The 26932-nt window shown below is 38.2% G+C and overlaps 1 protein-coding gene across 4 annotated transcripts in view; it reads right to left on the bottom strand.

Moving 5' to 3' along the window:
- RABGAP1L (RAB GTPase activating protein 1 like) overlaps nucleotides 1-26932 on the bottom strand; it is a 248515-nt gene that overhangs the window by 75061 nt on the left and 146522 nt on the right. For all 4 annotated transcript variants that reach the window (XM_032192057.1, XM_032192060.1, XM_032192059.1 and 1 more), the window contains 4 exons: nucleotides 24088-24162; nucleotides 20589-20714; nucleotides 19077-19220; nucleotides 4440-4481 (listed from right to left, as the gene is read on the bottom strand). In XM_032192057.1, the coding sequence (XP_032047948.1) occupies nucleotides 4440-4481; nucleotides 19077-19220; nucleotides 20589-20714; nucleotides 24088-24162 (387 nt within the window). The remainder of the gene's footprint in view (nucleotides 1-4439; nucleotides 4482-19076; nucleotides 19221-20588; nucleotides 20715-24087; nucleotides 24163-26932) is intronic.

The raw sequence follows: 26932 nt of genomic DNA, 5'->3' as shown, positions 1-26932 counted from the left end.
ATTACAAGTCAACGTAGAAAAGTGTAAATTGATGCAAATAGGAAAAAAAAACTATCAATTTTACATATAAGTGATAGCTGACAATTGCTACTCTGAATGAATATAGTGGCAAGTGAAGATGGCAAATAAAGATAGTGGCAAGTGGTAATTTCAGCACCGGGCATGTGTTGAGTGACAAAAGGCGGCTTTATTTTCAGGGATGTTACACCGGCTATTTGGGTTACAATGCAAGCCACATAGCTCCCTGAAGAAATAGGAGTAACTTACCCACAAACAACAGAATCCAGTGCCTATAAGACTGAATCACTACTCTAGCTATCTTTGGTATGTCTGCTTCACATGAGCATAAATTTTTGTGCTATGCCTTTAACACAGAACAAAATTTCAGATTTGGTTTTAAAGTTCTGGGTTGGCATTAAGTGGTAATGCAAGAGATAAATCACAGACAAAATCCAAGACAGATTAGGTCAAATGTCTGTTCAAAGAAATGAGTGCCTTGGAAGTGAAATAAAAAAATAAATATATAACCTGTAATCTGTTAATTAAGAAGTGAAACGTAAATGTCTATTTTGGTACAGAATAATTTTATTCATTTTTTTTGCCCTTACTGAAGTCCTCCATACCTAAAGTGGTGAAACAGGATTTGTGGATCACGCTGGTTAATCATGAATATTATTCCATACAAACATATGAGAACAATACAATCCTAATGGTAATCAGATAAAGTAGATTCTTCTAGAAATAAGGAATACAATGTCAACACAGGAAACACAACACAACCTCTCTCAAAGATCCAGTCATTCACATCCAAAAAGACAAACGCAGATTTGAGCAGATGCAGAAGGCCACTACTAAGATGTTCAAGGGTTCAAGAATACCAAGAATATTGATTTGTTTAGTAAAGAATATGATTGATAGTTATAAATACTTCAAGGTGAGAAACACCAGCATGTCTCTGCAAGAGGGCTATTTAAGATAAAGGACACAGTTGATCTAAGACCAGGGAAGTGTAGAAAGCTGAGTAGTAAGTTTAGACTGAAACAAGAGTAATGTTGCAGAAAAAAATATATATATGCAAAAAGCAAAAAATGGCCTTCCACCAACAATTTTGTTGCTGTTACTAGCTTATAAAATGGCTGCCACGTCACGTAATGGTGCGATTCAGCAGAGAAGCATTTCTTTGGCCCAGAAGTTCCTTTACAGTCCACATGCATAATAATATAAAAATATCAAATAATCCTCATAAGCTAGGGCAACTTTGCAAATTTTTTTATCATTATTATTATTTTTTAAACGAGCCTTTGTATCAACTAATCTATTAATTTAAGAATTAATAGAATCACCTGCTGTCCCTGCCAGTGTAACTGGTATTCTTCCTAATCTGTTAGGCACACACTGCCACAAACAGCACGGAGACTGAAAGGTGGCAACAGAAATAACCAACAACCACCACCGCCTTGTTCATGTAACACACAGTTACCATCAGAGAGCATAGCCTAGAGCAGGAGCCTAAGACCTCAGAGCCCCTATCAGAAATGCTGCTCCCATTTGCCTGAGTTCAAGGACCAACACATAGCAGTGCTGACTGTAAGACAACATACCTACTGAAGTGAAGCTCTAGATGATAAACAACAAATACTTTATTTGTTTCTTACTATTTTCTACCCATTTCAATTTGAGTATCATGTACTTTACCAATGAAAACCATAGCTTTTCTCTGGCATTAAGCTATGCATTTTTAATGGTTACACAGATGAAATAACTTTCAACAACCTAGCCGTTGAGTGGTGTTACAAACCACAAGCTAGGAGTAGAGCATCCCCTGGAAAGAAAATTAGGACGTAGACTTACCTTAAAAACCTGTGGTTACTTCTTATGTTTCCAGTTTATGAAACTTTCTTCCCTCGTCAGTAGGTAGTAACCTAACCTAGAACCTGATTTTTCCACATCACATATTTTAATACTTGCCTCATTTTGCTAATTCCAAACTAAAGCATGCATTTAGCTTTTTATTTTTTTCCCGAGGTAGCAAGATCAGAAACATAAGTTTACGGAAATAATTACAGAAATATGCAAATTTGAAACAAAGCTTATTGCTTTTTTTTTTCCTTTCTTTCTTTCTTGCCACATGTGAAGATTTTCATGTTTATTTTGTATTTTCTGACAAAGAAACTAACTAGCTGATGACAAAAGAGACCAGAAAATATGCTGGCACTGGAATGGTTCATTTTGCTCTGTCACTCTCAACTAAGTCTTACTGGAGATTTTGTAAGTGAAAACACCAATACAATGTTGTTTGCTGACTTGTTCTGAACCACACTGGTCTATGCTGCCTTTCTCAGCACTAGGGCTCTTCTCACACCCCAGTGCTGAATTCACCATGTTTTCCGATGCTCAGCAAATGAAAAGCAAGGAATGTCTATGCTATTAGCTCAGCTCACTGGATGTTAATTCAGGTGCAGTCTCAACATGACGTAACTGAATGATTAATGTCAAACTGCAAAATGCTGCCACCAGCTGGATAGCGTGACTGGTGAGCACACTGATGAGCAGTGCCTGCTGAAGCGACAGGCATTGGAAAGCTACACAAAAATAAGACTCTGTTTATACTTTGATAAATCAGATTAATGCCCTATTACAAATGATGGCCTCTGTGGCTGAAGAGCTTTAATCTGCTAGCTGCTCATTGCTGCAAACATGCTCAGTATGTGGGAGGTGGAAAGGGAAAGGATTCCTCTCGTGTCTTAAATGCGTGGTTTTTTTTTTGCATTGAGATGTCATGGGTAATTGGTCACAGAAGTAGTACTGTCGTTTCAAAACCAACAGCCACTCACTTTAAATACAAGCAGCTGGTTGCAACAGTGAGAAACTGCACTGAGTAAGAGGAAGATCAATCTAAAAGCTTTCTGTTGTTATTTAGTAAGGGACTGAGAAGCACACACTTCACAAAAATGTGAGAAAATTGGCATTTGCAGAGTAAAGACTCAGATATTCCTCTGATTTATGACTTCCTCCAAACTGAAACTAATATAAGAGATTGAGGATGAGAACATATAGCTCTGTTTTAACATAGAACAAATCCTTACTAATTGTTCTCATCTGTTTCAGAATCAGCAAGAAGCACGCCTTAGAAACTCACAGCTTTTAAAGCTGTTGTTCTGCAGCACTCGTATTCACTTTCTTCAATTTAAAAAGACCAGTAAAATAAAGCACATTGTCTTTAATGGTTAAGAGAGGTTATGAACACATCTGAACAGGAAAAAATTATTTCAGGTCTCCAGGTATGAAATTATTTTACCCCCTAACAGAACAGCAATTCCTGCTTGAGAGCAATTCATAATGCTAATTTGATGATAGACAATCACCAGCCCTGTGCTGGTAACACTTGGAAATGTGCTCTGATGTGAACGCTTCTGATTTAGAATCCTAGCCTACTTAGCTGTATCTTCTTCACAGTTGTTTTTGGCTATGATACAGAAATATTTTATCAGGATAATACTTCCCTTACCATTTAGAGCCCATTACTACCAAAGAGGCAGATAGAGAATCCTGCATAAGCACAAGAAGAATCACTACAAGCAGAATTAGAAAACAACTCTTAAAACTCCTTAGCCTAGAAAATAGTTTTATAATAACACTAACAAAATACTTCCTTGAATTTTCCTCTCCTGGAAAGGCCAAAGAGAAATGTTCAACTGGAAAAACAGTGTATTGTGGAATGTACATAAAATAAAAAGACTGAGCATTGTCTGTTAAAAGAAACTTGGCTTGAAAAATAAATTTGCGGTATAACTTGTCTGAATTAAGGATTTTAGTCCTTTCTAACGTTCATCACATTTTCTGAGGAGTTGTTCTGACCTCTGGGTGTACACCCACAGTCTCAAAGCCAGTTTATATAACTGCACAACTTGTGAACGTTGATATAAGTTACTTTTGAGCTGTCTCGCTGCCATCCAAAGGACCAGTGGTTTACCTAGAGGTCAGTGGGGTTTTTGTGCTTTAGGTAAATGCTGTTCACCTAAATGAAAGGTAGAAGTTACCCATTTCATAAAAGGCTTCCATTCCTCTCTTGGCATTACAAATACATTTAATACCAAATAATATTCAATTACTTTTCTTGCGTATTGATATGAAAGAATCCAGCCACAAAAGAAATACCCTGTGAAGTGAATCATAATTGTTTTCTAAATAGTAATTGCACGGAAGACACTTAAATCCTGAGACTGCACTCCTTGTTCCAGGAACATTGGAACATGATTAAGTTTAATAAAAACAAATTTACTGTAAGTGTAATTCCGAAGACACCTCTACCTATGATATTTCTCCTCTGCTCCCTCCCCCAGAAGTCCCACCGTTATCATTCCCTTTCAACACAATACATTCAGCTGGAGAAAACATTCCATACGGTTGAATAAAAAAGCTTCTAATCAATGGCTTACCTTTAAGAGAGCCAAGGCTACATGAAAGATTATGTTCATGCCCTGAAAAATAAGAAGAAAGAGATTTCAATCATTCCCCATATACAAATCTCTTTTCCCTATTACTTATCATTATGTAGCATATTTAACGAGATACTGCAAATCCCTAGGGAATGCCTCTTTTCTCTGCTATACTTCAAAGTTCATCATTAAAGCCCCAAGGCCCAGCTTCCAAACTCCTGGCTGGAGAAAATAAAGGCTCTTGGGAGCTTTAGGAATCTCACTGTCATTAGCCAGGTGCCCTGCATGTCACAGGACATCCCTCCAGATTTTTGGTTCCTCCCAATATTTTTCACAAACAGTGCAGAATATTGTCATAAGCAGGTCCTCAAGAAAATGATAAGATGATAAGATTTTTGCCTAGTAACCGAAAGCCAAGATTAATCATGTAAAATCTTTCACACACACCATTAAAGCAACAACAAAAAAACACAAGTACAAAATACACCTGGTAATAGCCTAAGTCAAAACCATTTCATAGGTCAGCAAATCGATATCTGCATCAAATAGTCTGATTTCTGGTTCACAAAAGCTGGAAACACATGTATACAGAAATCCATTCAGTAAATGATACAGTGACAATGTCTAATCACTTAAAAATCAAAGAAAGCACACAGCACTTCATTTACTGACTACAGAGGGGTGAAAAAGGCTACATTTCCACTTGTTTTATACAAAAATCTGGAATTCCATTCCTCCGCTATTTTTCAGCATCTTTTTGACAACTGAGAGCCTGAGATTTTCTCAGAAGCCAAGGAAGCACACACTGAAGGATGCCCCTTTAGAGCACCTTAGCTGAAAGTGCTCTTGGGGTCCTACTGTACAGCCAGCCAAGGGCCAGCAGCCCCACTGCTGTGTGCACCCCCCTCTGCCTGGCAGTGGCAACTGTGCCTACCTACCTGGGTAATTTAACTTTATAAATAGCTTCAAGATCATCCAAATATGAAAAATACCTTATGTAATTCTTATTTGCCGTGTTATCATAAAACCATAGAAACATTAAGGCTGGAAAAGCCCTCCCAGTTCATCTGGTCCAACCATTACCTTGCCAGCAACGTCACTCACTAACCCATGTCCCTAAGCACCAGGCCCAACCTTTCCTCAAACACCCCCAGGGACGGTGACTCCACCACTTCCGGGGGTAACCCGTCCCAGTGCCTGACTGCTCCTTCTGAGAGGAAATGTCTCCTCATTTCCAACCTGAAACTCCCCTGATGCAACTTGAGGCCATTTCCTCTAGTCCTATCACTGGTTACCTGTGAGAAGAGTCCAACCCCCAGCTCCCCACACCTTCCTTTCAGGGAATTGCAGAGAGCACTGAGGTCTCCCCTGAGCCTCCTCTTCTCCAGACTAAACACCCCCAGCTCCCTCAGCTGCCCCTCACAGGACTTGTGTTTCAGGCCCTTCACCAGCTTCGTAGCCCATCTCTGGACACGCTCCAGGGCCTCAATATCCTTCTTGTAGTGAGGGGCCCAAAGCTGAACACAGCACTCGAGGTGCAGCCTCACCAGAGAAGAGTACAGTGGGATGATCACCTCCCTGGTCCCGCTGGCTGCACTATTCCTGATACAATCCAGGACGCCGTTGGCCTTCTTGCCCACCTGGGCACCCTGCTGGCTCATGTTCAGGTAAGCATCCACCAACACCCCCAGATCCTTTTCCTCTGCACAGCTTTCCTGCCACTCTGCCCAAAGCCTGTAGCACTGCATGGGGTTGTTGTGGCCAAAGTGCAGGACCTGGCACTGAGCCATGTGGGCCTCATGTCCTTCGTGTTCAGAATGCCGTATATCCTGGATTATATTTAACATATCTTCTTATATGTTTCTTTAATGGAAAGATAAATCTTTCTTTGTAACATCTTTCAGAGCAGATACCTAAAAATGTCTTAACAGATTTGCACGCAAGTGACACTGACATTACATACATACAGTGCCTTGAAGGGATTTTACCATTAATTAGTCTTGGAAATGCTACTACATCAGCCATAATGAATATTGCAACACAATGAATTACTTTGCAATTTGATGCATCATCATTATGATAACAAACTGGCTTTTTCCACTAGAGGTCACAATTGCAGCAGGACTGAACCAAAAAAAAAGAAAACATTCATGGGAAACTCCTTTCCAAAGGGGATAACAAATATTTCAAATACAATAGTTATTTTGCTCTTTATACTTAATTTTAATAGAAAAAAAGTCTGGCTGTGAATTTCAGTCATGACACTTAACACCAGAGCACCAGCAGCAGTGAATTAAGTTCACAGCACTCCCACTTTTATTCCAAATATCCACTTGAAGCCATCACTTCATTGTGCACAGTCATGACACATTAACAACTATTATTTACTAACAGAGAGGATTCAGTATGAGCATTCAATGTATAAATGAGAGTCACAACTACAGGCTATGGCAAACATTCTGCTTTCTTTCTAACTGGTTGATCAGATTTAGTTATTTTATGACTAGGTAAAATGCATAACTGTTGGATTACTGAGGAATTCATGTCCTGTATATTTTCCGGCATTAGCAAGAAAAAAGAAAAAACAAAACAAAACCAGTCTTCGTTTATTTTTTAAATATTTTTTTTCTGACTTGCCTGAAACTCAAATTGTTCATGAATTCACACTAATCACACTCCTTCCTGTTTCTCCTCATCATAACTCTTTGTATGGAGAACAAATGTGGCAGAAATGGGTTTCCTCCTGCCTTGAGGATCCCCAGCTCTTTTTCCTGCCTCACCATGCCCAGGGTGGCTCACAGATTCCCTAACGTTACATTAGATGTGCAACCCACAAACACCCAAAAACGAGAAAGCCAAAAGACTTAAGACGTTTATACAGAACTGCATTGGCACCCCATTATTCCTGAGAACAGAAAGCAATTTGCACCTTTCCCTTTCCTCCACAGGAGAGGTAACTCCCACACCAAGGCAATACTGCAGAGCAGAGGCAGCAAGTGCTGCAGGCAACGGCAGCTCCATGCTGACCAGCTCGGACTTTCTGCACCTTAAGGATGAATACCCGTCGACAGCTGGGTGAATTGGAGGTGGCTTCTGCTCAGGTGCTTGGATTTCCAGCACAATGCTTTACATTTCCAGTGCAGCACCTTACCCACCCATTTTAACAACTCATTGTGTAACCACTGATCTGCATACTTGAATGACTTTTTCCTAGCGCATGGAAGACTGTTCTGATATAGCCAAGTTTAATGATTATGATTATGAAAAAGGAGGCTAGCTCAACTCTTTTTTTTTTTTTTCCCCCACAATCTCTTATTTAAAAGCCTACTTTATTTACAACACACTGATTTATAAGATTCAGCTTAAACTCCTCCATCTATTTTAGAAGCAGAAGTACCAAAAATACCAATGTGTACCAGACATATAAATCATTGCTAGCAATATCCCTCCAGCAATTTTATAATGGAAAAATGAAAGTACATACAAATCATCCACAACTGGGAAGAGGAGTGAGCCCATATTAAATAAGCTTTAGATAATTACTCTTTAAAACCAAAGTTCCTATGTTTAACCCATTTTGAAGCAAATGCTTTAATGTCATGAAGATCTGATCTTAATATTAAAAACATCCTTGCAAACATGAAAGTTGTCGATAATTACCTAAGCACTCACTTGTTTAACATGCAACAGCCAAAATTAAAAATATTCAGGATTCTAAACCAGAACTGTTATTAGAGCACAGGAATGGTTGGGGGCCTATCATTGTGTCATATCATTCCTCATGCAGCCATTCTCTTGTCTTGCACCCCAAGGGGTTCACTGATGCTGCACGCATGCTGGAGGGGTGTACAGTGTGCAGATTCAGACATGAAGCCCATGGGCAACAGCCCCAGGAACACAGTGTGTGGATATGCTCCTCCACAGCACTTTTAGTTAGCATTTTGCAGAAAGCCCAGCAGCTCCTACGACAGCCTGTCTAGAGGCTTATCTGTCCAGTCAAGCACCTGCACAGTATCTTCTTTCTTCCAGCAGGTGTTATTTATGAACCCTCTTAAGCTTGTGTAGAGGCCTCAAGGAGGTCTATGAAAGTGCTCGTGCTCAGGACTTCTGGAGAACGAACAAACCCATGTCAAAGCAGACAACTCTGCTATTCTGCAGTCAAGGAGGTAAGAGAAATGGAAATGTTCCCTTTCCCAACCTTTGTGCTACCTTACAACCTTCTAAGGCTCCTGCTTATCATGTACCCATTTGTCTAAATTTATGTTAAAAGACTGTACTTTCCATCAGGTTCTAGCTAATTCTCATGAGCAAAACCCTGAAACCATATCTCCTGAGACTCTAAAAATGTAATGCTTCAACCGCATGATACATGTACACTGACATCAAGGCTGGCTTAAAATAAGTGGAAATATTATTATGTTAACCTTCTTCTAGTGAGAGGTTTTCCCCGTTCCCTAACACCCTCTGCAGCTGTGACTCCCCATAAAGACAGAAGCCCTCCTTGAGGTGCCCTCAGTTCGACTTGCTGTGCGCTTTGAAACGAGATGACTTCCGCAAAGACCTCAAAGTGGATTGGGAACAAGGAATAACAAACAAAGATGACAAAGAGCCTATTAAAGTGGTCTTATTGGGTGTGATTTGCAACAGAAAGGGTGCTAGTGGCTTCCTGTAGAAGCGAGGAGGCACAGCTATCCATCTGACCTAGCAAATCTGCCAAGAGACAGGAAAAAAGGGTGTTGAGGAAGCAGTAAACTCATACAGGCCAAAGCTCACCAGCCTGGCGCAGAGAAGACAGAAGAGTTAGGCCAAACAATTTAATCATACAGTATCTGGACAACATTTGTCATGGGGACTTCTTTGGAGTTTATCACACATTTTAAAGCTTTGCTTAGCTGACAGAAGCCTGTTGGGAAGTTAGGCTACATTAAATACTAGCAATAATCCCTCTCCAGCCCAAACCATCTGACAGACCTTCCTCTGGTTACAGGGCAGCACCCCCGCATCATTTCCACAAATAAAAGGAAGTGAATCTCTTCAAAGAATGTATGAGAAATTCATTTAACATGAGCACCCTTATCTGTGGCTTTGTTCCTAGATATGAGTGACACATAGTGGGAAGTAGGGAAGATATCGATGCAACATTCCCTGAAGCTCCACACCAAGTGAAGAAGAATGTATAAGCACTTAAGGATGGGCTGAGAAGTCTCCAGACTCACATGACATGTCATCAAGAACCAGTTAACCTGTGCTAGTTTTCTAATAACTGAATTTTCCATTTTTTTTCCCCTTTAAAAAAGAGAGAGAGATTAGCTATTCCACTGAAGTTCATTTGACATTGTTTCATTATTTGAAAGTGTTTCATAATGATGTGTTTGACTGCACACTCTTTCAAAAGAGCTGTAGAGGGTAATTGGGGTTACAAACTCTAAAGGAGAATTAAAATTCTATTTATGTTTTGGATTGCTTTCAGCAAAACATTTGTTTGGCAACTGTAATATGTTGAGAATACACAACAAATTTTAGGGATGTCACAAATATATTTACTTTGCTGACACCACAAATACATGCTCTGAAGCTCAAATTTCTCTTTGTAAGTAATGCAAACTTGGAGCACACTCTGCAGGGATCTGCACGTTAATTTGGATCTTTTACTTAGATGCATAGGCTCATGTGTTTATGCAAGCTCAGCAACAGGACAACTAAAGGAAAGAAAGGCCAACTCACTCAAATAAGGCACCAGATAAAAGGTATAGTTCTTGCTACAAAAACTGTCTGCACTTGTACACAGCTCATCTACGTGCATTTGTGTTCAGTCATGGTTATTGCTTTAGCTACTAACATACCCTTTGAATTATTAGCTCTTGCTAACCTAGCAGATCATGGACACACACAAAAAGAATTGCTAAGTTCCACTGGAAAATTACTTCACAGCTCTTGCTCTAGTAGGTCAAAAGAAACTTAATTTTCAAATTCTGGTTTGACTTCATATAACTAAAAGCTACAAAAACATGATCTTATTATTGTGTAAAATATCAAGGTTTGTATAAGCAATGGACAGCCTTCTTACTAAACAGTTATCTTGGAGAAAAGAAATATTGCAAAAAGATCTTACTGCTAGAGTATGAGGTACAGCTGACTTTGCAAACTGGTTTTCCTGCAGTGCGCCCATATATATTGCTCCAACAAAAACTCACAGCAGGAAATGTTATAAACACGTAAAAGAAGCAAAGAAAATGCACATTTCTCCATCCTGATACTACAATGTGGTGGGTAATATACAGACCCAATTAAGACCAGTTGACTGAGTTATTAGATAAGCAGGTACCATGGAGATAATTAAAAATGGTACCATGGGATTCAGTATTCATTGTGCTATTTTTCTGTATTTTACAGCATGAAAAGGCATGTGAGTAATAGTACCAGGAAACCATGAAAATAAGATTTTGCATTACATTTTCTTTGGTTGTTTGCTTCTAACAGAAATGAATGTGATTTAGGAGTGCTAGTAAATATTTAGATGCTTTGGCTGACTTTCACGTAATTTGCTTCTAAGATGTTGCTAAGGCTGGATGAAGGTCAAGCGTGCTATGAGATTAGCCCTTTTTCTGTCCAGCTTCTGTGACTGTTTTCAAAGAACGAACATTACAGCCGTGGGATTTTAAGTCATTTCTACATATCAAATTGCTCCCTGACATCTGGCGTTTCTGCAGTGGCATGCTCCTAATTCACTGGCAGCTGGTTATGGGCTGGCAGCATGCCTTCTCCATTTGCTTGACCAAGCCATCTACTAACATCAGGTACTGGCTCTTCTGGTTTTCAGAGGTTTAAATCTGATGGCCTTTTGACATTCCTTTCCCTCTTTCTTAACCTGATTAATATAGGGACAGAGAAAAGAGTCTGAATCCACATCAGGGGATGGAAAAAGAGACCTCAGATCTCTGTAGACAGACAGGTCCTCCAACTCTCACAGGGAAATGGGATGACCATTAGACACATTGAGAGAAGCAGAAATCTTCCAGACCCCAAGTTTCTTCAGAAGAGACAAGATGAGGGGCTCAGAACACCTGTTGAGAGAGACGTGTCTCCTTCCCCTCTGCATGTTCCCCCAGTCACACAACACAAGGAAAATGCATGCCCCCACACCATCTGATCTCTTTCCCAACACTCGTTATTCATGATGTCCCTTTCCCAGTGACAACACAGCCTTGGCCCTTGCCTTTGCCTTCATTGCCCCTCTCCAACATGCACCTGAATGCAAAGTTCACTTTCTGATTTTACGTATTTTATCAAAAAATCCAGCACAACCTCAAGTTCCAAGTACAAAGTAACAGAATGTGTTTTGGCAGAGGCAGGCTGCACCACCCTGTCTTTTAAAAACAGTCCCCAAATTAGCTTAGCTTCCTGGATTTGTTCACAGAATATCACTCTCCTATTTGTGATCCTTTTCCTTCAGTTATTTCTGAAGTGTTTTTCAGTACTGCCAAAGCTGCCTAGACTATGCTGCTACTCAAATACAGCAGATGGCACTGGTGTTAAGCAAGCATTATGGAAATTAACTATATTCCTAGAAAAATCAACCAAGTGAACATCAACTAGTAAGTGGCTAAAATCTTTCAGTAGCGATGGAGAAAATAATTCAGAGACATATTGTGATACAACATGAGCTGTCTCACCCCAGCAAGGCACAACTAGGTCATTCGCTTGGATCCCTCATCTTCGGCAACTTTTCACCTGCATCTCAGAACAGAAGCAGCCCCAATGTTTTGGGATCACAACATTTATCAACATCACCAAAAAGGTACCTTCTGTTCACATAAGTTATCTTGAATTGCAGATTGCTGTGAAGCAGTTTTTTCTTTGCTCATGCTGAGCATTTATCACCAGCCTTGTTATTTTCGGGATAAACAAGCTGCAGCTATGAATGGAAGACACATAAATTATGGATGCTCACAGGAACAGCTGGACAACACAGTGTAAAGGGTTGTGTTAAATCTTGTGTCTCTCCAAGAACCTCTTGAATGTGCTCTATTAAAATACTCTTCTCCTCAATCCACACTTGAATTCTTATAAAATCTGTATAGCTTTAAAAGATAATAGAGCATCTCGTGTATCCCTGTGGCAATATAGAACATTTTGTTATATACCTCTAATATTTCTGCTTTTGATTGAAATTTTATATCCCAACACCCAATGCTTCTTATGGCCTTCAGTTAGAAAATAAATTTAAAATCTTAATTATAATAATCTGAACATTTCAAACACACACATACAACAACTTCAAAAAGTTGCTCATCCATAAAGCACCCAATCAAATACTACATCCTTTTTTCATTCTTTTTAGTTTATCTTCTAGTACTGAAAAATAACACGGCAGTAGTCATCAGACAAATTAAGCTAAACTTTCTTTTAGCATGGATTTACATAATTCACCTAAATACATAAAAGCAAAGCATCCAGGGCCAGAAAACCTGAGCTAACCCTACTGCACACCCTAGGTTTTTGCAATGAAGATGATGATAACAGCTGATATGTCAGCAGATGCTTCTCGATGCAGAAAAGTCATTTCTATTCCACAGATAATCAACTTAAAATTCCTTACCTTTTTCTAGGTTATGGATCACCTTAATTTTCTAGCTTTCTTTTGCCTCACAACATTTAAAGTAACATCTGTTTTAGGAGATAAGAGACTCTCCACACACTGTACGTATAGGTACATGTCATACTTTGATTTAAGAACACTGCACAAATGTAGCTATGCTTTTGTAACATTATTCTGGGACACGCTCCTTAATGACAACATTTCAGACCCTAACAGTCTTGATATATGCCATTTTAAAAATAAAGATTTTTATATAGCAACTTGTGCCTGACTGTGTGGAAGGCCTTAAACCAACTAACCCATGCATACTTTCTTCCTCAGCATAGCAAGCCCCAAAGGTAGCACACCAGTGTTACCCAAGTGGACACACATGTTCAAATCCGAGTCTCTTCCATCTGCAGCCTGAGACACAGCCCACTCTCCTTCATCTTAAGCCACTTAAAACCCAACTGTAACAGCCTCAGAAAGAAATCCTTTCCAGTCTCTTTGCAAGAAGGAGCAGTGGCTGATAAAGACTTCCAAAAGGAGACTTGGCTCCCGAGCAGCCATAATGCAAGGAGCACCGGGCAGGAGGAAGGACGCAGTCTGCACGCCAGTCACATTGCCTGCATTCATAAGAAGGAAAACAAACAACCCCCCCAGCCTTTTCCAGCTCACACATATGACATTGGCTTTACTTTTGTAAATAGCATGGGAATAATGAGAGAAGTTTCAGCACAGATCTATATCTACTCATTACTTCAGTCTTGTTTTTAATGTGTTTTTACTGAAATAGATTTGATTTTTAGCAAGCCCTGTCAGCTGTGTTGTAAGGTTTATTAAAACTGTCACAGCTTGAAGGGTTAACAAATGCAAACAATGTGACAACAATCATTAATTCCAAAAATTTTCCAAATCTTTCCCTGTGGCTCTACAGAAGATAAAAATCCAGGCACAATATTTTACTTAATTCACACTTCATCTGCATGTTGATTTACAGAGGAAGTGGGCTTGTTCCTGACTTGGTTCCTGAGGAAGTTTAATAAATTAAAACGTTAATCTGTTCTTTCTCAACTCTGCTGAAGGGATCACAGAAGTATCTGGCAGTGACAGACACAAACCAGCAGCCCGTTGGGGTACCCACTCTGCAGTTAGGACAAACGCTCAGCGATGGCTGGTCTTAGCGTCTGAGCGACTTCACACAGCTCAGGGGGTCCTGGGACACCCCTTCTTCAGTACGGCACATGTAAGACAGAAACCACAGCCTCAGCACTGATAGTTATACGCTGTCTAAGGTTTTCATTATTTCACTACAAAGCAGTGCTCCCAGGCACCACGCCTATATAACACAGGGCCACGGTTTCACCAGCGATAGGTGTTCATTTGCCAGCAAGAAGGCACACTTTAATTTCTATTTAAAATAAAATATAATGATAATAATAATAATAATAAAAGCCCACACCCATTAGCCTTCACCATCACAGGTAGTTTATCAAAACTGATTATAAAAGCCGCTTTATATGAAATTCAAAATGTGATACTTGATAAAGAAAGGCCAACATCTTCCCCCGTGCTGCTATGTAGTCCTGGGAAACGCAGTTTCACTTCTCTGATACTAGCTGTATAGAAAACATTGAATTATTTAATATTCAAAAGTGACAGATAACCAGTTGCTTCCTCTCCTATTTAGTTCTGATCATAAAATCGTAGCTCAGTAGTCAAACTATCAATTTTTGTAAGAAGACTATATAATTACTGACACTATAATATATAAATTTCTGTACCAGCCCCGAAAAGGCAGCATGAAGGGTTTTTTTATACTCCTTGAAAGCAAAGATGTACAATCTTGTGTATTTTGTATCTTCAGGAACTGCACACAAAAACAGCCAGACAAAGGCAGGTTACCAATAAAGCTTCAAAGTTCCAGGTTAATAACCATGTAATAACCAAATAAAACCTTGAGCTTCTGTGTGTGTGTGCGTGTGTCCACCCATCCCCCAACTGATTTGAGTATTTTCTTTTCATGAAATTTTAAAAAAATGCTTTTAAGTTGTCTGTCAACCATTTTTTTTCATTTCTCTTTTCTCCTTTTCTCCTTTTTTTCCCCCTTTTCTTAATGTCACTTATTTAGTACTTCTAAAACACATATTTTAATTCTGAATTGTAAATTTTAAAATGCAAAAGGAAGTTGAATGTTAAAAGTTAAACAAATAATTTAAAATTTGCAGTAAAAGAAGGCAGCAAAACAAAGCAGACTCACAAGGTGTTCAATACCATAATATCACATTGATGGATAAGACCAACAAGTCCACACAGCACTTGGATTTTTATCATAAAGTTACTCTTTAATGCAAATAGAAATAGCAAAAGGAGGCTAACGAAGTGTTGAAACAGGCAGCTAAAAGGAGCCTTGTAGAAAGATCTTCAGCTGATGTTGACATGTTCAAATTTATCTGCGTAGCCAAGCTCAAAAGCAAGCACTTTGCTGTAATCATATAAAAGCTTTCAACTGGATCTACAGGTTGTGTGTGTTTTTTTGTTTGTTTGTTTGTTTGTTTTTTTATTACAGTCAAACGTGAAGTATTAAGCCTTATAATATGTACCATGGCACTATGGATTACCAGCCTGCAAGCCCGAAATTTTCTTCAAGTTGCTGTCCAAGGAAAGACAAATCACTTCAATACATTTCCTTCTTGGATAACCCTGGGTGACAGACTCTGTCCTACAGTTATCAAGGCAGAATTCTAAGGCCACTGGAAATTTGGGTAATTTGGGGGTTGAATGACATCTTCAACAGTCTGCATATGGCTTAAAAAAAAAAAGGTCAGAGGAAGACAACAGGATGAAAGAATCATGTACAGGTCACAGCAAGTCCAAAATTCATACGAGTTTGGGCTATTTATTTATTTATTTATCTATCAAGTCATATTTAAGTTGAGAATGATGAAAAGACCTTCAATGTAATGGCACGCATTTTGATGTGATTTTAAAAGTTTCTCGATTATTCTCATATCCCAATGTAGCAAATAGTTCATGGGCTGCCACATCCCTGGATTTGGTCTTGCTCAGGAGGGCCACGTCCCAGCTGGGCTGCTGCCATCCCACAACACGAGCAAGGGAAGCAGATGTGCCCACTTACCCAGTCCTCTCTGGATTGAGAGTTAAAAGGTATCTGTAATGGTCAACGTCACTCTTCCAGCCAGAGTCAAAAACTAAAAAGACAAATCTCATCCAAGAATTCCTGCATGACCCAAACTGTCCATCCATAACTCAAGTACTTTTGTGGGCACCAGAGAACCTCCCTTGGGATGTCCAGTTTGCAGCACCCAGGCAGCAATGGTTTAAGTCTTTTTCTTCCCCCAATATTTTTCTTTCATAGGAGTCACATGTGATGTAAACAGTTTGTCAGTGACTGACAGAACAGAGATATGGAGAAAGCACAGCCAGGAAGGAAACTGAAGCTACTTAAAATTCATCTGTATTTATGAAAAATTAATGAGAAGGCTGGAAGCTTATTAAAAAAAAAAAAAAAAGCCTTCAAAGATTTTTTTTTTTTCCAGAAGAATATGCTCTGGTGTTAGCAGCTGCAACTGTTTTTTTCTCCTTCCAGTTGCTGGAATTACAGGCATGCTGTTTGTTCAGAGATAAAGTAAAGAGCAATTTAATGCAGACCAAAATTATTTTTTGACTGCTCCTTCTGGAGGCTGACTGGACGGACAGCTTCACAATATGATTTCAGTCCCTCATTAAGGAATGATTTCTTGCCTAGTCTGTCTAGTCACAGAATCACACAGAATCGCGGGGGTTGGAAGGTACCTCAAGAGATCATCAGGTCCAACCCCCTTGCCAAATCAGGTTCCCTAGAGCAAGTTGCCCAGGTAGGCATCCAGACGGGCCTTGAATATCTCCAGAGAAGGAGACTCCACAACCTCCCTGGGCAGCCTGTTCCAGTGCTCCGTCACCCTCACTGTGAAGAAGTTCTTTTGCACGTTGGCACAGAATTTTCCTGCGCTCTATCTTGTGACCATTACCCCTTATCCTGTCCCCACAAACCACTGAAAAGAGGTTGACCAAATCCCACTGTCTCCCACGCCTCAGGTATTTATAAACATTGATGAGATCCTCTCTCAGTCTTCTTTTCTCCAGGCTGAACAGACCCAAGTCCTTTGATATCATTTTCCTTCTACAATGAGGGCCAACTAGATCTTCATTTTAATGTAATTTTAATCTATGCTTCTTTCACAGATTCTCAGAACTAATTGCCTGTTACACTCCAGACTGGTTGACTCATGAACATTAGGAGCAGTTTGATAGTCTACGCTGTTGCCTCAGTATGCTGTTTACGCATTGCCCCACTGTTTCTCAAGATGTCTGCATGCATCTTCCCATTTGAAATCAATTTTCTTACCAGTTCTGATTTATTTTTAACTGTTGTAAAAGATGTTTCTCTAGCTTTATGTGGTTACCCTTCACAGATGCTAACAAGTTTCTCTTTCCCTAGCAGACTCTACTGTTGATTCTATCACTTTCTTTTTGGATTCCTTCACCTTCCTTCCCAGAGAAATTCCTTCAGACCTTTTGAGATGAACACTGCCAGATGTGAGATATTTAATGGGGAAGGTTTTTTTTTTTTCACTGTAAACTTCAAATCTATATTAACAATGACTGAAATATTTCTTCAGCGTATTTTGTCATCAAACTTAATATAATAAGAAGTGCAAGAGCTTAAGTCAGGATGTAACTATACTGCTAGCAGAATGATCGCCACCAGGAAATGGTGTTCTGTACTTCTTGACAAACTATTTCTTAAAACTGTTATTTCTGAGATCAACTGTACACCAATATCAGAATGAAGAAATGAACTCAACTAGCAAAGAATGATCAAATCCACACCAGAAGTCCATTCGGAAAATGAGCTCACTAACAATTCAAAAGTGGTCAGGGTATTATGTTCATCTATTGCATAACCATCTCTGCAAAAAGGAGGGCAAAGATGAAACAAGACTAACAACTTCTGCTCTCTTTCTATTTGCTTACTTAAATAATCAAGGCGTAGTGAAAAATCAGAGCTCAGATAAGTCAAAAGCAAAACATACTTATATGGAAACATGGAATTGATTCCTGGAAGTATTAGCTCACCTCTTTTTGATAACCGAGCACCAATATGCGGAAGTAATACTCTTAAGGAAAAAGTATTGAGTTATGAGTAGTGGACAATATTTGTTTTGCAATTAATATTACCAACATGTGTGCAGCAAGACTGAAAATTCACAAGTAGAATACTTCACAGTAAGAAATGAACAGAAGAAACTAGAGCCAGCAGTGTTTCATACTTGTGAAGCCCTTTGCATCTGAAAATATCAATTATATATACATATTTTTCAAAATACACAAGTAGAATACGACCATCTCTATGCCCTGACTTCTCAGTGACAAAAAGAAGTACTAACACCTCACCAAAATTAACGTTCCTTTTTTTTTTTTTTCCCATTCCATTCTATTTTTTTAAACAAAGTTCACATGTCTACAATTCAGAAATGTACCATTCTGTACTTGCAGTAATGTATTCCTTAGTTGGAATATTAGAAAAAAAATAGGATGGAAAGAGCTTCATTCAATTGAGATGCTTACCAGTTCTCATTATTTGTTTAATACCAGGCCATCAAAGCAGCATGCAATATCCTTACAGTCTTTAGGCATTCTGAATCAGAAAATCTGGGGAGTTTTCCTACTAAAAGCCTACTAGGTATCTTCAAAAGATTAGAATTCCTAACTTTGAATAAATTATTAACAAATTAAATTAGAACAGATGTGTACATCAGATATTCTTAATTAGATCCCTTCACAAAGAATGAAGCGATCCACCATTCTAATTTGAAAACCAAACCAGCATTTCACTGAACATCTTTCTCGATATAACCATGGTTTCTAAAGAATTTAGTATACACATTTTGAAATTAAACAGTAAATTACTCCAATGAAATGAAACAAAGAAAGATGAAAGTTCTTAACACATTTGGGGGATGGAGAAAGGGATTCCTGATTCAAGGTATTTTTACCTCACAAAGTAGTAAGTCAATGATGTGGAAGACCATGCAGAGTGGAAACTTGGCAGTGAAAAGAGTGAGGAACCACTGGGATGCATACATATGAGCTTCCAAATTGAGGTCTGAGAAATGGCTATACAAGTCAGGTAACTGCTCCTAGAGTAAAAGAAAAAATAAATGTTTCAGTATTACTCATTACTTCAGGTTCATCATCTGCATTGCCAGCAAGTACCAGGTTGCTAAAGACTGAAAAACATAAAGTGAAATCCTGGCTTCTTTAGAGCAATGGTAATGTTTCTTTATAACTTTCAGTGGCCATGGTTACAATTTGTAGGAAAATATTCACTATGGATTCTGTCATGGCATCAAACAACATACTATTAGGTAATACTGAGAAATTACAAAATCTTCAACGGGAAAAAGGCAGAGCAGATGTGAAATCTATGTCATGCATGGTATATGTTTTTAAAAGTTACTTCTTAACTGTGTCTTCTTGCAAATTATTCTGCTAAACAAGTAATAGACCACCTTGCAGAGCATGAAAGCAGCACAGCACACTAATGTTCATGACTTCATCACACAATGTCTCTAACTAGGAACATATATAACCAACACAAAATAATCACCGATAATTATACTCTACACTGATGATATACTCATTTTCTGTCAATGGAGTAAAAAGCTTTATGCCCATAACATAAATATTGAAAAGACCATATACTAGTGTTAAGAATCAAATTAATTAGTATTAAATTGTACTTGATCAAGTAGGAAATATGCACAGTTTGAAATCTGAAAAAAGATCATTCAATTAATTGTGGTCTGTGAACGTTTTTGTTTGTTTTAACAAATCTCAGAGGTATGGATGTTCATTTATGGTAAATGACTCTAGCAGCTAGTTTTCACTATAATAACAGAAATCCAGGTCAAGGCTTAATGGACTGTTAGTAAGTGCTTATTAGTCAGAACACCAATGTGTAAAACCTGCAACCTTTTATTTAAATTGCTTTGAATATGATATAATTACATCTGAAAAAGAGCGATGTACTGAAATTACAGCAAAATCTGTAAAATAACCTACACTTGATTTGTATTTCATAAGCATCAGGATGTCCTGATTTGCCTGACCTCTTAACCATCAACACAATTCATAGAAAGTAGGACACTGATGGTGGGAGTCCAAAAGATTTGCTGGCCTTAACAGAACAGAAAAATTCTCTCTAAGTAGCATAACAAAACAGGGAGGAGAGACAGTAAGCAAACAGAGAGTGAAAAAAACACAGATACATACTCTGCTTCAATACAAAGATTAGCAGCAAGATTGGTATATGAAAGAAATCAAGAAATTATAAATAAATCTGACTCACAATGTTTGGATCCAGATATTAAACTTCCCTGCTTTGGTTCTATACTACCTTAAAGGAGAGGGGTTTTATCATACAGTAGGTTATGAAATCAAAACATTAGTCTCCTCACCAATATTTCCATTTACGAAAGTAGAATAATTTGTTACTCTGGCCCCACCTGCATTAACTTCTCCAGCTGGAAAAATTTGCAATGGAGATCTTCAAAGTTATTTCTGTAGAGGTCCCTCAAGCCATAGTCATACATTATTTTCACAAATACACAGAATGCCTGCTCCTCTGGCATCTGGAAAAATACACAAACATAATTTAGAAAACTGAGCTGAGGATGGAAATTCTTTATACAGATAGAAACACACACACACACACGTATGCTTAAATACCTCAGGAACAACGAATTCAAAAACTGGGATATATTAAAATTTTCAGCAAAGCACCCCGATACTGTCATCAGTATTCTTTCTGCCAATAGGTACGAGATCAACCAGCACACAACTCTCAGAATATGAGTTAAAAATAAATAAATAAATAAATAAATAAAAGGGAAGAAAAAGAAAAACAACATCCCAAGACACTGATTTCTATTGAGAGAAACTTGATTAAGTGAAAAAAGCAGGAGAGCTAAGATAAAGAACCCTTAGTGAGAATAATGCTTGTTTACTTTCATCCAAACCCCAAGACATGAAAATCTCTGAAGTCAGGTTTCAAACGATGAATAAGGAAATAACAAGTTTTGCCAACAGAACCTCCTTGGGAGCTTGGAGGGACCGCTCCCCCCTATTAACATTGTGATTTTTTTCGGAAGCCGTATCTCCATAAGCTCTCTATTCCAGTTTGACCAAAATTTCTCATCCAACAGAATTTCAGAAGGTGGTACTGATGGAAAAGCTATGTGGGCCACTCTGATTTATTGGCTTGAACTTATAAAGTGTCGAATTTGTGGGAAGCCCTGTGTCATCAAACCTCCAGTGCTGCCATTTCCCTTTTCCCCCATGCCTTCAGGTAACACAGGAAGGAGACATGCACAAGCAGAGTCCCTGCAGGCCACAGATCAGGTCTTTGAAAAAAACACCTTGCTTTTGCAGGCACCAGACTGTTACAAATGAAAACAATTACTGAGTATCAAGAATGGCAATTCTTGACCTTTTAGTATACTCCCTCATTCACTCTCGTGCCAGTCCCTTATCAAATATCAGCAATAGATAAAAGCTCAGTATTTTTTCAAAGAGAATTTTAGTCTGATGATATTTACCTTCCAGGTTTTATCTTTTGTAATTCAGCCTATGATTGTGCCCTGTCTCCAGGGCCATGTGTGGACATTTTCATTTTCAGACAGCATATATAAAAATAACTAGTTGGAATAAAGAACTGCCAAGTCAGCTGCTAGCTATCTGTGCAGGCTAGATTCACCTAGGACAAGCTCTTAGAAATCTGTGCTCTTTATCACCATTTTATCTGGTCAGAACAATCCCCACTGACAGCGGATAAAGGCTGCAGACAAAGAAAAGGGAAGAAAATGTTTTATCCTGACCAAAAAGCTTGAATCTGCTCTAGAATAAAATGAAAGCATGTACATTTTTTGTAAGGTAACAATTATTTCTAATAAAATGACAGATGCTCATGCACAAGCACACCTACCTTGCATGCTCAGACACACGTGCATTGACAGTCATTCCTCCCCCAGCACAGGGAGAGGGAACAGAGGTGAGTACTGGGCCAAAGGACATAAAGGCAGAGGCCATGGAGTCCTCACTCTGTGGACGTAGGTTCTCCAATATTACCAACCCCAAGAATTCAAAATCATAAAATGAAGTTTATCTTTTTTTTTAAAATTATTATTATTTTTAAGAAAATGCCTATTTTGGGCATTTCTGGTTTTAAACATTCAGCTATCTGTCCCTTATTATTTTTACTTGGAATCACAAAAGCCAGAAATTTACCTGCTTTTTTTTTTTTTTTAATGAATTTTTATTTTTTCACGTAGTAATGATTCCAAGAGTTAGACAGTGAGAAAAAAAATAATCAAATATTATGAGACTAACAGTAAAACTATCAGAGTTGGCAACACTGGTCTCCCATGACTAGAAATTACTTGCTCATCTTTGATGGGGATTTCACCAAAGCAGGAAAATCACAAAAAGCCAGGATGGAAGTTCAGGTTACCCAACCATCCCTGAAAGATATCTACACTGAAGGGAAATGATAGCCTGTCCCAGAAAAAAGGGGGAAAGGAAAGGGGATAGAATCCATGCAAAGACTGGAGAGTTAGAGAGGATCTCACAAGCTTTCACAGATACAGATTGGTTGGAAAATTTGAGAAAAACACAAGTTCAAGGACATCCTGGGAAGCTCCCAACTTACATGAGTGACACAGCTTCCCTTCCCCCCTTTCTCTGATTATTTCAGTTTAATATCCTATTATGAAAGCAAACATTACAAAGGGCAAATTAAAATGAGTGCAATTGCCATTTAGTATTCCCCACATAACAGGCCAATTTCTTCTAACTGCAGAAACACTGGAAACAAAGGTGAGTCTCTATCGTGATGACAGCACACTACCAAGAGAAAGGAGCTAAGTATTAGTTGAACATTAAGAATGTGACACCTACTCATTTCTAAAACCCTCCCGTATTGCAATTGGCTTATTCTTCCAGTGGAAATTAAACAACTTCTTTGGGTAAAAATTTACTCGCAAAATAACTGAGAGATGAGGTGATTTGCAGCATATGTGGGACTGCAATAACCTGACTAATTTCAGGTTTACTCTTGAGAAATCTAAAGCTTCTCTATAACACTTCCACTGTGTGTCATGCTCCATAAATATTCGAGGAGTCTTAGATCTCACTAGGAATTACAAATTATAGTTGAATTGATCAGAATTTGATTTCTTGATGCCTTAGGGAGAGTACATGTAGCATATATGCCACCAACGTCCTATCCAAAACCACAATCTAAAGCATATTTCAACCATGATTAATAATTTATTAATTAAAGCTTGATAGAAAAAGGTAATGGCCTGAATTAGAGTTGCTGTTGATGTCTGGGGAGTTTTATTCAGAAATTCTTTACAATATCCACCAATATCCATACTATTTGAATCTGTTTCTTTTCCACTGAAACATGATCAAAGTTAAAGCCAAATATAAAAACTGTTTATTTATCTCCCTATCACTATACACATACATGTACATACTCATATACAGGAGGTGACAGATCCAAGTTTCTACAGTTCTTGGTTACAGGCTAAAATACTAATGTTCAAATTCAGCTCTCATTCAAAAGATATTACAAAATGTCCTTAGGACACTGAAAATTAATGAGACTGCTTGCTCCTGTTGGCTACTCTGAGAATATCTCCCTTAAACCCAAAGGAAGTTTACCTACATAAGAATTAAATTCAAAGGAAAAATGTAACTCATCGGTGTCTGTTTTTGACACAGAAATGCTTGATAATTTATCAGATTTCTCCTAGATAAATGAAATCTACATCCGTAAAGATAGAAGCCATTATTCACTGTTTGCCAAAAAGCAACAACAGGAAAATGAACAGAGACAAATAAACAAGAGTAAGTATCTGTCAAACACTATGTTCCAGTACTACTGATTTTAAAGCTGCTTTGGCTTCAAATATCAAAGCTTTCATTTTGCAATTAACTCACATGGAGGAGTAGCACAGCTGCAAGGAAGGACTGTCCCTGGCAATATCCAATGTCTTCATCATAGACAGAGTATGCCTAGAAAAAATAAAAGTCAACATATACTCAGAATGTATTTACTCATTTGCTATTGATTGTATTACATTTTGATATTCAGAATACGTACAACCATGCAGGCTAAAATAATAAATGGAGTGAGATTGTAACCCACCTTGCATAGGTTTTCAGTGCACTTAGGAAAACCTGGGTATTTCGCCCTGAGTCTTCCATGAACATTGTATTTGTCTATTTTTATTTTTAAAACAGCATGAAAAGAGTTGGATGCAATTTCCCTTCACCTAAACTGGAGATAATTTCACTGAGGAATGGGAATTTCATTTCAGTAATGAAATAATGGGAATATAAAAAATGTAAGCTACGAACCAGGTGCCTTTGTGTGATGGGGAGCGTGCTTCTTTACTTCGTTCTGGAAAAACAAATCTTTACATCATGAAAGTTCAGGATCTGAGGCTGTTAGTTTGAAAATCACTGAGCACTACCCTACACTGAAAGTTTCATCAGAAACAGCTTTTCCATTTCCTTGCTATGCTGAAAAATGAAGACTCCTTCTCCTACAGTATGATGGCTGCGCCACTTTTTTCTTCCTATTAAAAATAACTGACCTTCCCTTCCTCTTTGCTTTTCAGAGACAAGATGATGAATACTGTTTTGAAAGAGATGTTAGAGGATGTTAAAAATCTGAGGAGACTTGAGAAAGTAAGCAGGAGCAGGACTGACAGCAGAAAGACAGCCATCCTGAGAGAAAAGCAAGGCGAAGCACAACAGCAGCACCAGGCCAGAGCTCCAGGAACAAGCCACGTGAACCAAGAAATGTGCTTTGCCCCCGGACTACCTCCAGCACCGCTTACAGCCAAGCGTGTTTCGAACTGGAACACTGTGCTTACCTGCAGGTTTTAAGTTTGCAATGGAATCAGATTGCAAATTCAGTAAGTGGAAGCAGGATGAACGACAAGAGTAGTGCTGGGGGAACCAAAGCCACAGGGGTCTGCCCCACTGGATTTTAGAAGTGCCTCAAAAGTCAAGAATTTTTTCTCAGAAAGACATTTGGTTCCTTTTAAGCCAAGTGCATTAATATAATTGCCAATAATTTCTGCCAGAACATTGAAATGGAGGCCAAAATGTATGTCAAGTCTTTAAACCACCTTTCTTTTTCACTCTGACTGGCAGAAACAAAGAAAGAAATATTTCTAAGAAATTATGCGCTGACTCCAGTAGAGAAGATTTCCATCAAGAATATTCACTGAGTATTCCGCTAAAGGTCACTGTTTGCAAACAACTCAGCCATACATCTCCTACTACAATTGCAGCACTGTGAAAAGCCAAAGCATGCCTTACCATCACTGGGCATTTGTCTGTGCTGCTGCTGGTCCCCAGCAGTTGGAACTGGGGTGACCTGGATTCCAACCCACTGCTCATTTTCATTTGTCAAGTAAATACAAGAAGACTAATCACACAAATTATTGCCAAAAATAAAAAATAAAAAATTAAGGAACCATTATAAGTTGCTTATTGGTTTCACCTATTCAAGCCATAAAAGCAAAATACACAAAATAACTCCAGAAGGATACAATAACAGGCACAGAACTTGGAACTAGAAATAAGGGTGCTGTCCTTGAAAAAGTGAATTTTAAATTACTCTTTAGCTTCCAAACATGGAATTAACAGAAATTACTTTCAACGCTTAAATTAATATTGCATAGGGCTTATTAAAACCATCTCTGGTTAATAATACACAGTAAATAGAGTCTTTATGTCTTTGTTCCCCAAATCTATCAGTTTATGGATGCCTATTAGTTTGTTTCCGTAGCACTCCTAAAAGATGCATTATTTCTGCTTTTGAAAGGCCAGCTCCAGATATGCCAAATTGCAAATAATAAATTTGATTTATGATTTCTTCATACTGCATAAAACACTTTTATTTTACTTAACAACAACAACAAAAAATCCAAGCTGAAAAATAGTAGATGATTGACCTTTTGGGGAGGCTCCCTTTGTCTTGAGAAGTAATAATACTGCAACAGTAATAATTTGCAGAAAATTCTCTTATCAGAAGCAATGTTAGCACAATAGCTAATAGTTTGCTGAAAACAGCATTGAACTAATGCAAACAATTTTTTTTTTTTTTTATAAAACAAAAAACAAAACAACAACAACAACAACAACAAAACTACTGGGAAATCAACACAGTGGAGCAAACAAACTGCCTCCAGAATTAGCATAGACAAAAAGTGAGGTAAGGAAAGCTGTCAGAAAGAAAAAGATATGCCTTGGAGATTGTGAAACAAAATGAAATTGTGGCAAAAGATAGAAAATGGGGGAAAAGCAGGAGGAAACAAACAACAAGAAAAGCCTCGCTCTGCATTTTAAGCATAAAAATATAAAGGAAGACCAAAGAACTTTCTCATGACCAACTTCCTGAGCACAATAAGACTAATAATAAATCGATTTTCAAACACATCCAGAGCAGGAAGGCAAAGTTTCTACTTGGAAAATACATGATGAAACATGATGTACAAAATTGTATTTTAACTCCAGCACAAAACCACAGGAACTTTCCTGGTGTCTGTTTTATTGCAGAATAATCACTGAGGTTGTCATCCTGCTGGAACCACTTCTAACAGGGAATGTGTTGAAGGGTCTTTCTCCAACTGAGTTTCAGAAAGAAATTATAAATTAAAATGATCAAAAAAATACTAAAAATTTATTAAGAACAGACAGTGTGGACACAAAGTTTCAAAGGAAAATAAACTGGTAAACCATTAATTGGCTTACTTAATCAGAAGAACAG

Source organism: Aythya fuligula, chromosome 8 (genome assembly GCF_009819795.1).
Source record: "Aythya fuligula isolate bAytFul2 chromosome 8, bAytFul2.pri, whole genome shotgun sequence".
Taxonomy (NCBI): Eukaryota; Metazoa; Chordata; class Aves; order Anseriformes; family Anatidae; genus Aythya; species Aythya fuligula.
Note: the sequence above shows the minus strand (reverse complement) of the source record. Positions and strands in the feature narration are given on the sequence as shown.